Raw genomic sequence first — 15,563 nt, forward strand, 5'->3', positions numbered from 1 at the left:
AAGCCGCGGGCGGAAATCTAGTAGTGCATAATTATTAGGTACTATTTTATACTTTCCTAAAAAACTTCTACTCTAACAGGATTTCAAGATATTCTATAAACAAAGTGGTCCCGCCATTCTGAAGTCAAAACAATAAATATGCGTAACAAAAATAAGATGGAGTAACTTTCTATACTTACTTATTTTCCGGGCTAAAATGTACTTTAAGGGCCGTCGAGTTGGGCAACCAAAATTTTTTTGGAGAAAGGTCTATGCCTAAGTAACTGACATGTAAAATCTTAACCTGCGGAGACTTATAGTTTTTTAGAAATTAATAATTAAAGTTTCATAATTTTTCATGCAATTTCGAGCAACCATCTTGACATTTGTTTTTTTTTTGTTGCGTTTCGTTTTTGCAAGTACAACTCTTATACCCATGATTTTTTTTATTTAATTAATTTACATGTTATTGAATGTTTTTAGCCAAAATAACAATGTTTTTATAACAATTTTATAGTTATTTTTATAGCTCACTTGCTTCAGTTTTTAAAATCGATTAACTTTTACTTTTAGTATTCAAATAGGTAGCGAGGAGCGAAGCGACGAGCGTGTTAGGTTAACTCTTGAAGCGACTTTAGGGCGATATTTCCACTCAAAAAAAAAACAACGTAGGTTAAAACGTACTTAGGTAGGTAAAACTACGTACGTAGGTAACGAAACGCAACAAAAAAAAAACAAATGTCAAGATGGTTGCTCGAAATTGTATGAAAAATTATGAAACTTTAATAATTAATTTCTAAAAAACTATAAATCTCCGCAGGTTAAGATATTACGGGTCAGTTACTTCGGCATAGACCTTTCTCCAAAAAAATTTTGGTTGTCCAACTCGACGGCCCTTAAAGTACATTTTTAATATTTTCCGATTTTCAAAAATTCGTAACTCAAAAATTTACGACTCTCAACTCCACGACCTATAAAGTACAATTTTACCTTTTTAAACTATTAAAATAGTAAATTCAGTATAAAAAAGTAAAATAAAGTTTTTAATAGCACCTGAAAAAATTACAATGTTAATAAAATTGCATTTCCTTCAGGCGCTTTTCTCTTAAAATTTCGTTCACCTATCATCACTGATTTCATTTCACAAAAATAAATCTATGTTGTTTTATTATTGTAAGTAATATAAGCATGATACACTTTTTTGGAATCCTTATTATGATACCTTTAATTTGATACCCGTATTGCAGAAAAATATTTTTTTTTTGTATTTTAGTCTAGCACCCCATATTTTTCTTTTTTATTGTCACCTATCTAAAAAAACTTGGCCTAATACGACGAATCTAACGATACCCTAAATAAAGAAATCCATCCAGTGGTTCGGAAGATATCAGAGTATAAAGAATATTAGATACATACAAAGATAGGCGCGAAAAACATAACCCTTCTTTTTAGTCGGGTAATAAAAATGCCCGAGCTGCTGCGGAACGCGACGCGAGCGGATAGTTGCGATAGCGCGGATCACGCTCGCGCTCTGCGCACGTAAAAATGAAGCGGGGGTGCTTGGCTAGCGCGGGGAGAACGTCCAAATCCTCAAAATCGTTTCACTGTTACAACAACCTTAACAGCATGAAGTTAGTTCTAGGTGGTATAAAAATTGATAACTATGTTCAAGTTGTCTAGTATTTTTTCCATACGCCAAACAAGTATAACTTCTAACGCGTGTACATAAGTACACACACTCTTTTTTACTTCCGTTTAATTAAGTACAGGGGTATATACCATTTTCCCTTTCTATACAGATACTATATTTTCTATATAATACCTGTGATTACTCTATTTACTCTTGGGTTAAAATGTATTTCCACTTTTTTAACACTTAGAAATTAAAATATTTTCCAGCCCGCGAAAGTAGCGCAATCTCTCCTGCTATTCTGCCAAGGGCAAGGCTTGCTGACGTCACTACCTCCACCTGGCGTGGAAAGACGCATGTCTCGCGCTATGTCCATGGAAGAGTACGACAAGCCGAATATCCGCAGGCTGTCGCTCACACCGAACACTGCGGAGACCCCACCACCACGGAAGTTGTAGAGAGGGATCGAGTTGTGTGTGGGGAAGACGGTGTGATTGTGGTCAGTGCTGGCTATCACACTGTGGCGGAGTTGGTATCGAGTAAGTAGAGTGTAGAGATGTAAAAAGACGGTGTGATTGAGCCTTGAGGTCAGTGCTGGTTGTTAGTCACACCGAATGTGGAGGAGACGCTGCTGCCGAGGAAGTTGTATGTTAGCACTATGGCTGTAGTGTGAGTTTGGTAAGGTGTATGGTGTGATTGAGGTTTGTTGGGTCGGGTATTGCGGCAGGCGTGCGAGAATGTATGCTATGGGGTTTTTTATGTAGACTATTTCAAATTCAAATTTATTTATTATTTTTGTGAAAGTCGAGAAAATTTGTTAAAATCAGAAACCTCTTAGTTTTACTAGGCCCTGGTTAGAAAAAGTTCTTATTTTTTTTTTAATTTTGCTCGCTTGTCGCTATTAGTCGTCACTTGTTGTGTGAACGTTGTATGTTTTAGATTTATAAATTTTATTAAATATATGTATTACAATATTATGATGTCATTGAGGCGTCCTAAAAAAACGCAAAATATATTAGTTGTACATTTTCTTGTTAGTAATTAAGTACATATTTCAATTTAGTTCTGTAATTATTTACCATTGTTTTATTTTTTTATTTTAAAAATCATGCATTCATTTTCTTAAAGTGCTCTTTGTATGCAAAATATTTCATTTTCCTTATAAACGAATTCATATTGTGTCAAACTTTTGGTTAAATGAAACGCATATAAATAACAAATTTATAAGCATAGTAATCATAATAACGAATAATTTTATGGTATAATTTTGCCTTTTACTGTAGATTTGATCTTTTTTTTTTATTTCAATCCCTTTTATAATCCAATTTAAAAAGTAAAAGCAAATTTTAAAGTCCCTGTAGAACTTTGTTGAGCAAATGCACATGATGGCTTTTCTATTTTTATTTATATGTATTATTAAGTAAATGATCAAAATAATACGAACGTAAAGAATTATTATTAAACCTGTATTCTGAAAAAATGCTATAAATAATTGAGTATTTGAACAACAAAAAAATATTTTTTTTTCATTTATTTTAAAACCTTATTATTAATAATATTGATATTTAATGCAAAAAACTCCAAAAAATTTTTTTTCAATTAATTATAAGCAATTAAAAATTGATGAAATTTAAATTAAAATCACGTGACTATAAACGCGCCATGACTGGTCACCATAGATGTGACGTCAAAATGTTTTAGTTGTATACGTTTTTCTATCAACTGCAATGTGTGAAAACTAACATTATGACGTCACACGCGTCCGGGTGACGCTTCGGGAGGTGTCGGTGTGTTTTGGGTACTGGATTCAAAGACTAATTTTTATTTTGAAATAACTTTTGAATTATTGCAAAAAAAAAATTAAAAGAATAGTTTTGTTATAAAACTAATATATATAATCTTTCCATTTAGCACAAAAAAAATTTTTATTCAAATACTCAATTTTCATTATACCCAATTATAATAATTGCCATTTGCATAATGTAACAATCGCAATACATGAGAATTGTATGAGTCATTGACCGTTAATTTATAAGTATGTAATTGAATACAGAAATTTATTTTGGAATAGCTTAAAAATCCACTCATTTATTTATACCTTTTCCTTGTAATGTAAAAAGGCATGTGGACAGCCCACCGTTCTCTTAAATCTAATGTTTTGGCATATTCATAACATTTTTTTTTTCTATTTTAATTCTGTAATTATTGTAAGTTAGTTATGAAAATATATGTATGAAATACAGTTAGCTATTTATTGTTATGATTTATAGATTTAAAAATGTAGCTTGAAGATTAAGTCAAGATATTATAAATTATTATCATCAAGATATTATTATCAGTAATAATGAAATACAAAATATAATGTGGTTTATATTATTTACTTGTTCCTTGCCCTGTTTTTCTCTTCCAAGCTGAAATTGGTATACTACACCTTTTTCAATCTGGTGCATCTAGTAGTAGGTATCTATAAAAATACTGAAATATGGGTAAAAAAAGCTTAAAAAAAAGTTTCCTATAGAAAATTCAGCGACGTGGTCAAAACTTTTAAACGCTCATCACTATAGGTACCCATTATTCGAGTAGAGACGATTGAATCAAATCAATCCTCGAACTAAGTTCAAAAATCAAAATTAACATGATCAGAGCCGTGGATCAGAGATCTCATATAAGTAATTATAGTCGAGCCAATTTAATAGGCAACATTTGACGTCTATCAATTTTATCTTCGAAGAGAGGTAATCTGCTTAAAAACATCGATTAAAGTGAATTAATCGATACGGATTTGAAACATTTGTCAATCGAATTTATTAATTTATAATGATTTTTATTCACAAGCAATCAATGCATTCGATTCTAGATGTCGGATTTCGATTTTTAGAGCCAGCGCGCACGAGCAACTTTGTCTCCGCAACTATTTTGTCTCTCCCATCAATTTGTATGGGGAGTTGCGTCGCTACGTGCGCGCACTTTCATACTAGCCCATGGGTGGGAGAGACAAAATAGTTGCGGAGACAAAATAGTTGCGGAGACAAAGTTGCTCGTGCGCGCTGGCTCTTAGAGTAACATCTCTGGTATTTAAAAAGAAAAAAGGTTTATTGACACAAAATTGTAGCGACGTCAGTTCTTCAATTTATAAATTGTTTATTATGTTAAGAATGGTTTATCAGTAAAATGAAATCTTAAAATTAATTGTGTCGGTCATTATTATTATAAATATATAATCGTAATTGAAAAAAGTTAAGCAAATGTGCAGATCTAACAAAACAAAATATCATGTTATTCTATGTCGTCGTTACTAGGTTAGGTACGTTGTTGAATTTTGTTGAACGTTGCTCGTGCGCGCTGGCTCTTAATGAAAAGAAAAACTTATTTGGTTAGGTAGGTAGGTAGGTACTCATACAAAATGCTTTTAATGATCCAGGGTATGTAATACTTTCAAGGAAACAAATGTTATGAATTCCAATATGAATTAACATTTCACCCGAATAACAAGCAAATTGTAGATCTTAATTAAGCATTTAATAATAATTGTTTTTAATTCTTTAATTCCTACTGCGTTTAAAGACAGGCGCGTATCCATATCAGACCTGTTGTTATAGCCTTAAAAATTCGGTCAATGAAATGTTGGGTTCACAGACTGACCCTAAGATAAATAGCAGTTAATTTTTATCCTTGTCACAGAATACATAATAGTAGCTAAACGCTACAGAACGGACACTCTCCGCCTCCCGCCAAAATTAAACACTTACCTCACCCCGCACGATCAGACATGTTATGGTACCCATTTCCCCGCAAGGACGATACCAACGACGTCTTAGACGAAACGCAACGAAGATTGACAACATTAATCAAATTGACATTTAAGTAATTTTATTATTTTGGATTTGTGATTATCGTTTTTCGTAGAAAATGGTTAAATATTGTGCTGTTTACGGATGTATTTCATCAGAAAAACGCGAATTTTTTTTTACGCTAGTCACAAATGTGCCAACCATAAAGCGTTAACACACACATTTGCAGTCTCTACAGTGTGACTGTCAAAACAATCATTTTGTATGGAGTGTCCGGGGTGTGTCCTTGATTACTAACTTATAAATTCGTAAATGAATTATCAAATAAAACAAAATTTCCAAAAGTATACATTTATTAAACAGACAACACTATCAAAACTTTTTTAAACATTTCAATAAACGATACAGACGTACAAAACGATTACGCTTACAATATTAAGCACACCCACGGCTCGCAATTTTCCAAAATTGACTCAAAAATTTTAAATCCAAATTTCTCTGTCTAGTATTTGCTAGATAATTTAGAAAAGAATCAAAAATATATACCAATCGCAAGTTTACTCGACAAAGAAAGAGGGAGTGGCATAAAAAAAAACAATGTTACTGACATGATTAATAAAATAAAATAAATATATTTTGGGCAAGTTGAGCATCGTCCGACCTCTGCGGACATTTTCATACCTTTAATTAAAATTTAACAATTCTGCTATAATCAACATTATAACCATAGGGCCGCGGTTTTCTTGCGTCCGCTTTGGCGTCGACGCTCTTTCACCACGCTTTTTACTGAATTATCCATTGTCTAGACTGGTAACGCCAATGTATAAAATATTATCTTACATCTATGAATACAATTTATTCAAGTTCAGTATTTATTGCAATTACAGTGTAACAATATTCAAAGACAACTATATATACCGGCCGAATTGATAACTTTTTTTTGAAGTCGGTTAAAATAATTCATACAAAACAATCAGCCTGTACAACATTCACGATACGGCTTTAAACATCAACTAGACTATAAAGTTTAGAACTATAAAGCGTTACCAGTCAAAAGGAATCAACAGCGCGGACAGTATGAAGCAACGGGCGAGCAGTGAGCGCGCGGTGACGTAAGACCTCAGACATTAGCGTGTCAGACGCTCGACGTCAGCGCGTCAGACGCTCGACGTCAGCGCGTCAGACAACATCACAGCTCGTCGTCGCAGCCGGGCGGCATGTCGCACGTCTCGATGGCCACCTCGTCGTAGTCCCGCTCCAGTGCTGCGAGGTCCTCGCGCGCTTCTGTAAACTCGCCCTCCTCCATACCCTCGCCGACGTACCTGATATGTTAAGTATAACTCATATTTATATGAAACAAAAAATCCTACTAATATTATAAATGCGAAAGTTTGTAATAGATAGGGAGGCGAAGAGGGGAATTTTCTGTAATACTCGAGCGTGGCAGTTTAAGATATGAGAGATACCTTAGACCTAATAGAACAACCTTGTTAACTATTTAGCTCTATATGTAGTGACGCGCGCCTAGGATAGACGATCAGATTAGTAAAAAAAACGATAGTCTGAAATACTCGAGCGCGTCAGATTAAGATATTGGGGGTTGATTTTAGTGTTTTAAGGCTAATTTTAAACAATCTGACCATAAGTCCTTGACGCAGCCTAGGTATAGGGTCGCGAACTTGTAAAAAAAAACGTTAATCCGGCATTCTCGAGCGCGATTTTTTTTATTTATATTTTGAAGAATATAATCTAAAAATTACTAAAAATACAAAATCTGCCGGTTTCCGCATGACCGGAAGTCTGGAGGAGCCATTTCGTCTTCCGAAAAACGCGTTGTAGCATATATGTCGCGAACTTTACTTTTTCCAAAAAAAATAGTTTAAATAAACAAAAAAGATAATTTTATTTTACAAAAAAGGTCTCTTTTAATTTTTGTCCAAAGTTAAAACTTTTTTTACTTGAAGCATCAAGAAACTCAAACTCCCGGTTTTTTGAGTATATCTCGAAAACTGAGGGTGTTAAGAAAAATTGATATGAAATAACGATGATTAAAAAAAAGAAACCCACAAACCTTTTTCGGTCAGATTAAGAGAACCCACCAACATTTTTGTCAGATTAAGAAAATATGCTTTCAGGATACCGAGATAAACCTCCACTATGAAAATCTGACGCGCTCGAGTATTTCAAAAGGACTTTTTTTTTCTGCATTTTCAAAAATTCATCGTAACTTATCGTCATGCCGTAATCGTCAGTTTTTTTAAGGGGAGCTTTTTTGGGGCCTACTAAACACCCCTTCCGAAAATCTGACGTGCTCGAGTAAATTTTTTTTTGTGCATTTTTGACTAATTTATATGCCTAGCCCCACCACGCAAACCGGCAGATTAGTATACCGTTGTTATCAGAGGCACTTGGGGCATACGTAGTATGAATATCTGACGCGCTCGAGAATGCCCAAGTAACTGTTTTTTTTTTTTTACATTTTTGAAAATCCGTACACGCCAAACCCACCGCTAAAATGGTTTTTAGCATAGCTTTTCTTTTCGAAATTATTTTATCTTTCGATTTTGATAAGTCTCGACGACGCCGTTGAATTACGCCATTTAGCTACCTCGCCTCCCTATCTATAAGTATGGATGGATGAATGGATGGATGTTTGTTATTCTTTCACGTGTAAACTGCTCAACTGATTACAATGAAATTGGTCTGTAGGTAGCTGAAGACTCAGAATAAAACGTAATACTTTTTATCCCGACAATCCCACAGGAACCGGAACTATGCGGGTTTCTTTTAAAAACGTGGTTTAAGCTGCGAGCGGAAATCTAGTATGTATTATTTAAATAACAATGAGTTGGAACCTTCTAGACGACCCGTATAGAACATTTTCTTTGAAAACACGGGGGAAGCCACTGGTGAAAATCTAGTATGCACAATTATGCAACCAAAGTAAAACCAATTTCAATTGAAATAACAATGCGTTGGAATCTTCTAGACGACCCGTTTAAATATTACAATTACACACTCACCAGTGCACAAAGGCCCGCTTCGAGTACATGAGGTCGAACTTGTGGTCGAGCTTGCCCCACGCCTCCGCTATGGCGGTCGTGTTGCTCAGCATCGACGCGGCGCGCTTCACCTGCGCGAGGTCGCCGCCCGCCACTACCGATGGCGGCTGGTAGTTGATGCCCACCTGTATGGGATTTAGTAATACGTTTATGCATAAGAACACTGAAAAGACATAGGTACGTTAGGTTGGGAAAGAACAGCAGTTATTTATCTACACTAATATTATAAAGAGGAAAACTTTGTTTGTTTGTAATGAATAGGCTCATAAACTACTGGACCGATTTTAAAAATTCTTTCACCATTCAAAAGCTACATTATCTACGAGTAATATAGGCTAGGTTTTATCGCGGAAATCCCATGGGAACGGGAACTATGCGGGTTTTTCTATGAAAACGCGGGCGAAGCCGCAGGCGGAAAGCTAGTCAGCAATAAAATAAATCACGATAGTATAGCGCTACGGAAATTACAAGACACGGCAATAAGAATAGAAAATACAATTTCGTCCAGTAATCGAAATTAGAGCAAGAAACAATCATGTGTATGTATATTTCAAATGAAATCAAGAACATTCCATTCGGGAATGTAACCGAAGATGTGATGTGTACTCGTAATGTCGCTTATGACGTTTGATTTGGTGTGTGACATCATCACGATGCGATGCGATGTGGTGTGAAATGGGACGGAATGTGTAATGTCGTGTGTGATGTGTAACGTCACGTGTAAGAGCTAGCGCGCAAGAGCAACTTTTGTCCCCGCAACTATTTTGTCTCTCCCATCAACTCCATGGGCTAATAAGAAAGTGCTCGCACGTAGCGACGCAACTCCCCATAGAGTTGATGGGAGAGACAAAATAGTTGCGGAGACAAGTAGCTCTTGTGCGCTAGCTCTAAGCCGCAACATCCCACGTCTCCCATCACCTTAAAGCCCGTGGGACACCAGTCCACAAAGCGAATCCCGGCGCGGCCCTTCATGCCGGCGATGGCCGCGTTCACGTCCTTGGGCACGACGTCGCCGCGGTACAGCAGGCAGCACGCCATGTACTTGCCGTCGCGCGGGTCGCACTTCACCATCTGGTTCTGCGGCTCGAACAGTTCCGCCGTGATCTCCGACACCGACATGCCCTCGTGGTACGCCTGTAGCAAATTTATTTTGTAGTGTAAGCACACCCCGGACACTCCATACAAAATTATAGTTTTGACAGTCACACTGTAGAGACTGCAAATGTGTGTGTAAACTCTTTATGGTTGGCACATTTGTGACTAGCGTAAAAAAAAATTCGCGTTTTTCTGATGAAATACATCCGTAAACAGCACAATATCTAACCATTTTCTACGAAAAACGATAATCACAAATCCAAAATAATAAAATTGCTTTAAGTCAATTTGATTAATGTTGTCAATCTTCGTTGCGTTTCGTCTAAAGACGTCGTTGGTATCGTCCTTGCGGGGAAATGGGTACCATAACATGTCTGATCGTGCGGGGTGAGGTAAGTGTTTAATTTTGGCGGGAGGCGGAGAGTGTCCGTTCTGTAGCGTTTAGCTACTATTATGTATTCTGTGGTATAAGTACATACAAAATTAAAAGTATAAAATACAAAATAAAAAAGTTGTACAATGACTAGAGCCTGATGATGTTATAATTTCAAAAGTTTTGATGTTATAATTTCAACATTCTCAAAAGTTTTCGAGAAAGCTATGTGCAATCGGGTATATAACTTTCTTGAGAAATTTAACGTCTTGGACGAATGCCAAAATGGATTTAGGAAGTCGAGATCAACAACATTAGCCGTATACAAATATGTCCAGGGAGCACTTCAACACCTAAACGACAAGGAGCGTGTGTTGGGATTGCTGCTGGACATGACGAAAGCGTACGATAAAGTACAGTATCGTATCCTTCTTAACAAACTGTACGGCTCGGGAATTAGAGGACCAGCCCACTCGTGGTTCCAATCATATTTATATCGTCGAACACAGATTGTTCAGATACAATATAGTGACGAAGGGAATAATACAATACAATCTATCAGATCATCCGCTAGAGAGTTAACATGCTCTATTCCCCAAGGAAGTGTATTGGGCTGCGTCCTCTTTCTGATTTACATTAATGATCTTCCGAAAATACTCGATCGAAACGAAACTATGCCCATACTTTTTGCAGATGATGTGTCCGTATTAATAAAATGCAAAAGTCCCGATAATCCGAATCCAGTAATCGAAGCTACACTCCATACAATAACAAATTGGCTAAAAGACCACAACTTAGAAATAAACCTTAATAAAACTAAAATAATTCAATTCAAAACGTATAAAAGTCCATCTCTTGCCATAAATATAAACTATCAAAATACACCATTAGAAGAAGTAGACACATTTAACTTGCTTGGCATAAACATAGATACACATATAAATTGGAAAACACATATTGAATATTTAAAATCTAAGTTGTCGAAATTTACCTATGCCCTATTCCAGATAAAACATAGCACAAACTTACACACCGCTTTATCTGCATATTACGGGTACGCCTACTCATGGCTAAGATATGGTGTGATGTTATGGGGAAACAGCGTTGATGTTAATGATTTATTTAAAATGCAGAAGAAGTGCGTGAGAATCTTAGCCCAAATAAAAAACACAGACAGTTGCAAACCATACTTTAGAAAATATAACCTTTTAACATTACCATCGATGTATATACACGAAATTTGCACATTTGTCTATAAAAATATTAATACATTTTCACGAGTCGAGGAACACCACGAAGTAAATACGCGCTTTAAAAATAGATTACACCTACCATTCTCAAGAATCAAAATGTTAAATCAAAGCCCCTATCACATGGCTATAAAAATATATAACAAACTTCCTGACCAAATTAAAAACCAAAAAACTATTTATTCTTTTAACAAACAACTAAAGTTCCTTTTAATCCAAAAATGCTTTTATTCAATAAATGAATATTTCGAAGCTAAACTACGCTAAACTTGAATTTTCGTGTGGCCTCGTGTGGCGAGTCTTTCCAATCTCATATACCTAATAAATGTAATTGAAACTAAACTAAACGTAATTGTGTAATTCCGGACATATATAAATTGTACATTATTTTTGTTATTTTTGTAATCTAATTATTGTCAAATTTAATTGTATGAGATAATATTATGTAATTTAAATATAACATTATGATTGTATTGCAATACCTGTATAAGGTTACTAATATGTAAATTGGTTAGTAAGCAATAAATTATTTGAATTTGAATTTGAATTTAATTAAAAATATATAGATAAGTTATAAACATCTGATTTTCAAAAACGGCATACACGCACACACGACGTCAAAGACTACATGATCCAATTAACGTCGATATAATTAATACAAGATAACTGAAGTAAATTTTGGTCACATTTCGACATGCCACTGCCGGAGCTCTAAAAACCTAAGTGTTTACTTACCATTGCTAGTGCCAGTCTCATTAATTTCGGGTTTGAACATTTATTAACGTATTGAAAGTTTGAAAAGTTTTACACACAGAAAACCTTACAATGTTTTACGGTAATACGTGGGACGTCTTATTCTATCTGTTATACTCAATAACCAACTATGAGTTATTGGGAAAACTTGTCACTTCCACATCATTTTACTTTTAATAAATGAAAATGCAAAAATACGCATAGACATTAGAAAATAGTGATCATTACACAACCAAGTATCAATATATTTTCCTTGATTAAAGAACAAATTTAATGCCAAATACCAGTATCACCTTATCAGCAGAGACCACGGGCGCGTATGCAGCGAGCGGGAAGTGTATCCTTGGGTAGGGAACCAAGTTCGTCTGAAACTCCGTCAGGTCCACGTTCAGCGCGCCGTCGAACCGCAGCGACGCGGTTATTGATGATACCACCTGCATTGTGCAGTTTATTTCAATAAATATGTTTATCTGAAGGTGCATACATACAAGGTTAGGTATATATCCCAAGGTTATTTATGTTAGTTTATAGCCCAAAAAAGACTTATTTAAATTGAAAACTAAACTAGTCAGAAACTATTTTGAAAGACAATCTGTGTGGTTTCAGCCAGTTTTTTGATAAGCTATTATTATAGAAGATGCTAAAAAAATTATCATAATTTATCGCAAAAGCAAAGTATGTAGATTGTAGAATGTGAAACTAGCAAGCAAGCATAAATAAGAACTTTAAGTTAAACTATAAGTATAAATATATGAAGATGAAATCAAATTTCCTTTTCCCGTAGTAACACAGAATAGACATACGTAACCTACATGTTAAAAACTTAAAATTACCTGTGAAATAAGCCTATTCAGGTTGGCATACGACGGTCTTTCGATGGACAGTCTCCGCCTGCAAATATCGTATATCGCCTCATTGTCCACCATGAAGGCGCAGTCCGAGTGGCCGATCGTCGCATGCGTTGTGAGCACGGCGTTGTATGGCTCCACTACCGCTGTAGATACCTGGATACAAGGCACTCTACTGTAAGATTTGGACTTATCTAAACACTAGCTGTGCTTTGTGGTTTCACCCGCATTGCTCCGCTCCTGTTGGTCTTAGCGTGATGATAAATACCCTATAACCTTCCTCTATAAATGGGCTAGGTATCTAACACCGAGAAAATTTTTCAAATCAAACCATTGAAAAGTACCACCAAGTAGTTCCTGAGATTAGCGCGTTCAAACAAACAAATTCTTCAACTTTATAATATTATAGTATAGATTTAGGTATCTACACCTAAATACTAGTTTAGATAATATGTTTAAAATCTGAAAAGTGTTTGTCAGTTAGAACACGTATGTAACGCGCGTCAGAGTGGTAAGCTGACGCCGCGCTATGACGTGTGTTGTGTTGTTGTACGTGGTAATATTTCGCCAAATAGAAAGCCAGAGCTCCGACTATTTCATGTTTATAATATCAAACAAAATAAAAAAAAATTGTAGTGCCAAAAATGTAAAAAGTTTCATATTATGTAACTTTATCATTGTTTATTACTGTTACCTACCACAATAATTCATGCTAATACATATTTTTAATTACGAATTCACATAATTATTATGATAATCTACATACCTGAGGCGCGGGATAGATAGCGAACTCCAACTTGCTCTTCTTGCCAAACTCTTCAGATAGTTTTTCCATCAGCAGCGATGTGAACCCCGAACCGGTGCCGCCTCCGAACGAGTGGAACACGAAGAAACCCTGTAATAAATATATTATTAAAATTACTCAAATGTTTTATTTTTCATCTCCTTTATGGCGTCAAAAGCGGAATACCTTCACTCTAAACAAATACAATAGCTGCTACGAGTACAATAAAATTTGATATTTTCATATATTTTTTATTACCTAAATTTTACCAAGAACCATTGGATAATTTCAAATTAAAATGATTAAAATCGTGAAAAGCTAATCGTAAAGGAACCTAACTAAATGACCAAAACATTAAATTGATATTAATTAAAGGCTTATAGACTATAGCTTTGTTCATTTTTACTAAACTTTGATTACCTGGAGATATCTATAGAATTGTTAACATAATAAAATCGAAATAAAAGTATGTAAATAAATAGTGGAACTAGTAAATTGTGTATTTCCTTAAAAATGGGCCCTATAATTTCGAAAACCTCACCTGCAGCCCCGTGCACTAGACGGCCAGTTTCCTGACCTGCTCCATCTCCCAGCCGGTCAAGTTTAAGTGTCCCCGCACAAAGTTGTTCATCACATCCTCGTCTACGATCAATATTTAACATTTTTCTTCAAAAACCTCACCTGCAGCCCCGTGCACTGGTCAGCTAGCTTCCTGACCCGTTCCATGACAGGGCCGAGCACCTCCCGGCCGGTGGAGTAGTGTCCCCGCGCGTAGTTGTTCGCCGCGTCCTCCTTGCCCGTGATCAGTTGTTCCGGGTGGTAGAGCTGGCGGTACTCGCCAGAGCGGACTTCGTCTGGCGATAGAGGAATATAATAAATGTATAGGATGTGTGAGTGAGTGGAGGGTAAAAGATTTTCATAAACGGTGCATTTACATCAAACGAACATAGAGGCACTAGACTTAGACCACTAGTATCTTTTTTTACGTACTAAGAACGAAACAATGCTCTACGCCTGTTTATACTTGGCAGTGGGGTTAGAAAGAGCATTCGCTCGTTTGATGTAAATTATTCATCGTAAGATGTATTTTTCGGGTTATAAGTAAGGTATACAAATTATTAATTAATTATACTTTCGCTTTCTTTTATAGATGAAAATATTTTGGTACCTACGTAACAGATTACATCAGGTATTGACACTTTGCTTCTAAGTTATCAGTAGGTATGTCTATACGAACTGCTTCTACAATGTCGGTGATGAGTCATTTTTGTTTTGTATCGCCGGCACTAACCAATAACAGTTTCCTCCAGATCCACCATCACCACCCTGGGCACCATCTTGCCTCTATCCGCCTCCGAAAAGAAGGTATTAAAGCAGGAATCCGTAGCGTTCGGTTCAGTCTCACAGAGGGGCAGTGTACCATCAGGGCGGATGCCGTGCTCGAGGCAGTATAGCTGCCAACATGCTACGCCCATCTGCACCCCCGCCTGCCCCACGTGTATCGAGATGCACTCCCTCTGCACAAGGGAAATTAGGACTTGGTTTTATTGCTCTGAATTATAATCAGTGGAATCAATACTTTTGAAAGTAATCATAGTTGTCTGTTCCAACTAAATTGATGGCACGCATGTAGCGAAACAATTTACTTAATATCGTAAATAGCGTAAAATAATTATTTTATTGACATTTCAATTTTCAATGCAATCTATAAATAAGCACGCCGCAAAACTAACTTTGTAGATGCTTTAGAGTTTAGACGATCAAATGCAAAATTTAAAAGCGCGACCGCAAAAAGATGCTAGAAACATCAATTACTTTAATAGAATGTAACAAATAAAATGTACCTAGAGAACTAGAATTTGTATCATTTAAAGAAATTAAATATACTCACCATCATAAATACTAGTAATTTTGGTAAATCCGGTATAAAATAGTATAAAAAATATGTAAACTAAAACAGATTTACAAAAATTTTGGTGGAACTGAAATTTTGAAAAA

General features: G+C 35.7%; 2 protein-coding genes across 16 annotated transcripts in view; one reads left to right on the forward strand and one right to left on the reverse strand.

The window, feature by feature from the left end:
• Window positions 1-3,195, forward strand: part of LOC123692738 (uncharacterized protein ZK1073.1) — a 48,325-nt gene extending 45,130 nt beyond the window's left edge. For 12 of the 14 annotated variants that reach the window (XM_045637525.1, XM_045637526.1, XM_045637517.1 and 9 more), the window contains one exon: window positions 1,879-3,193. In XM_045637525.1, the coding sequence (XP_045493481.1) occupies window positions 1,879-2,067 (189 nt within the window). In that variant the 3' untranslated portion in view covers window positions 2,068-3,193. Of the gene's footprint in view, window positions 1-1,878 lie in introns of all 14 variants that reach the window. The other 2 variants (XM_045637515.1, XM_045637518.1) reach the window with 2 other exon arrangements.
• A 3,358-nt stretch (window positions 3,196-6,553) lies between these two features.
• On the reverse strand, window positions 6,554-15,563 carry LOC123692736 (tubulin alpha-8 chain-like). Of its 2 annotated transcripts, none has more exons than XM_045637512.1 (9): window positions 15,457-15,563; window positions 14,857-15,082; window positions 14,247-14,419; window positions 13,548-13,676; window positions 12,767-12,937; window positions 12,218-12,367; window positions 9,381-9,596; window positions 8,424-8,587; window positions 6,554-6,722 (listed from the first exon to the last, which is right to left on the reverse strand). In XM_045637512.1, exons 1-9 carry the CDS (start codon window positions 15,460-15,462, stop codon window positions 6,590-6,592), a joined length of 1,368 nt encoding a protein of 455 aa, XP_045493468.1. In that variant the 5' UTR covers window positions 15,463-15,563; the 3' UTR covers window positions 6,554-6,589. The 2 variants fall into 2 exon arrangements, with proteins under 2 accessions (XP_045493468.1, XP_045493469.1); XM_045637513.1 differs by having other exon boundaries at window positions 12,227-12,367; window positions 15,457-15,562.

The sequence above is a fragment of the Colias croceus genome, chromosome 6, assembly GCF_905220415.1.
Source record: "Colias croceus chromosome 6, ilColCroc2.1".
NCBI classification, from domain to species: Eukaryota; Metazoa; Arthropoda; class Insecta; order Lepidoptera; family Pieridae; genus Colias; species Colias croceus.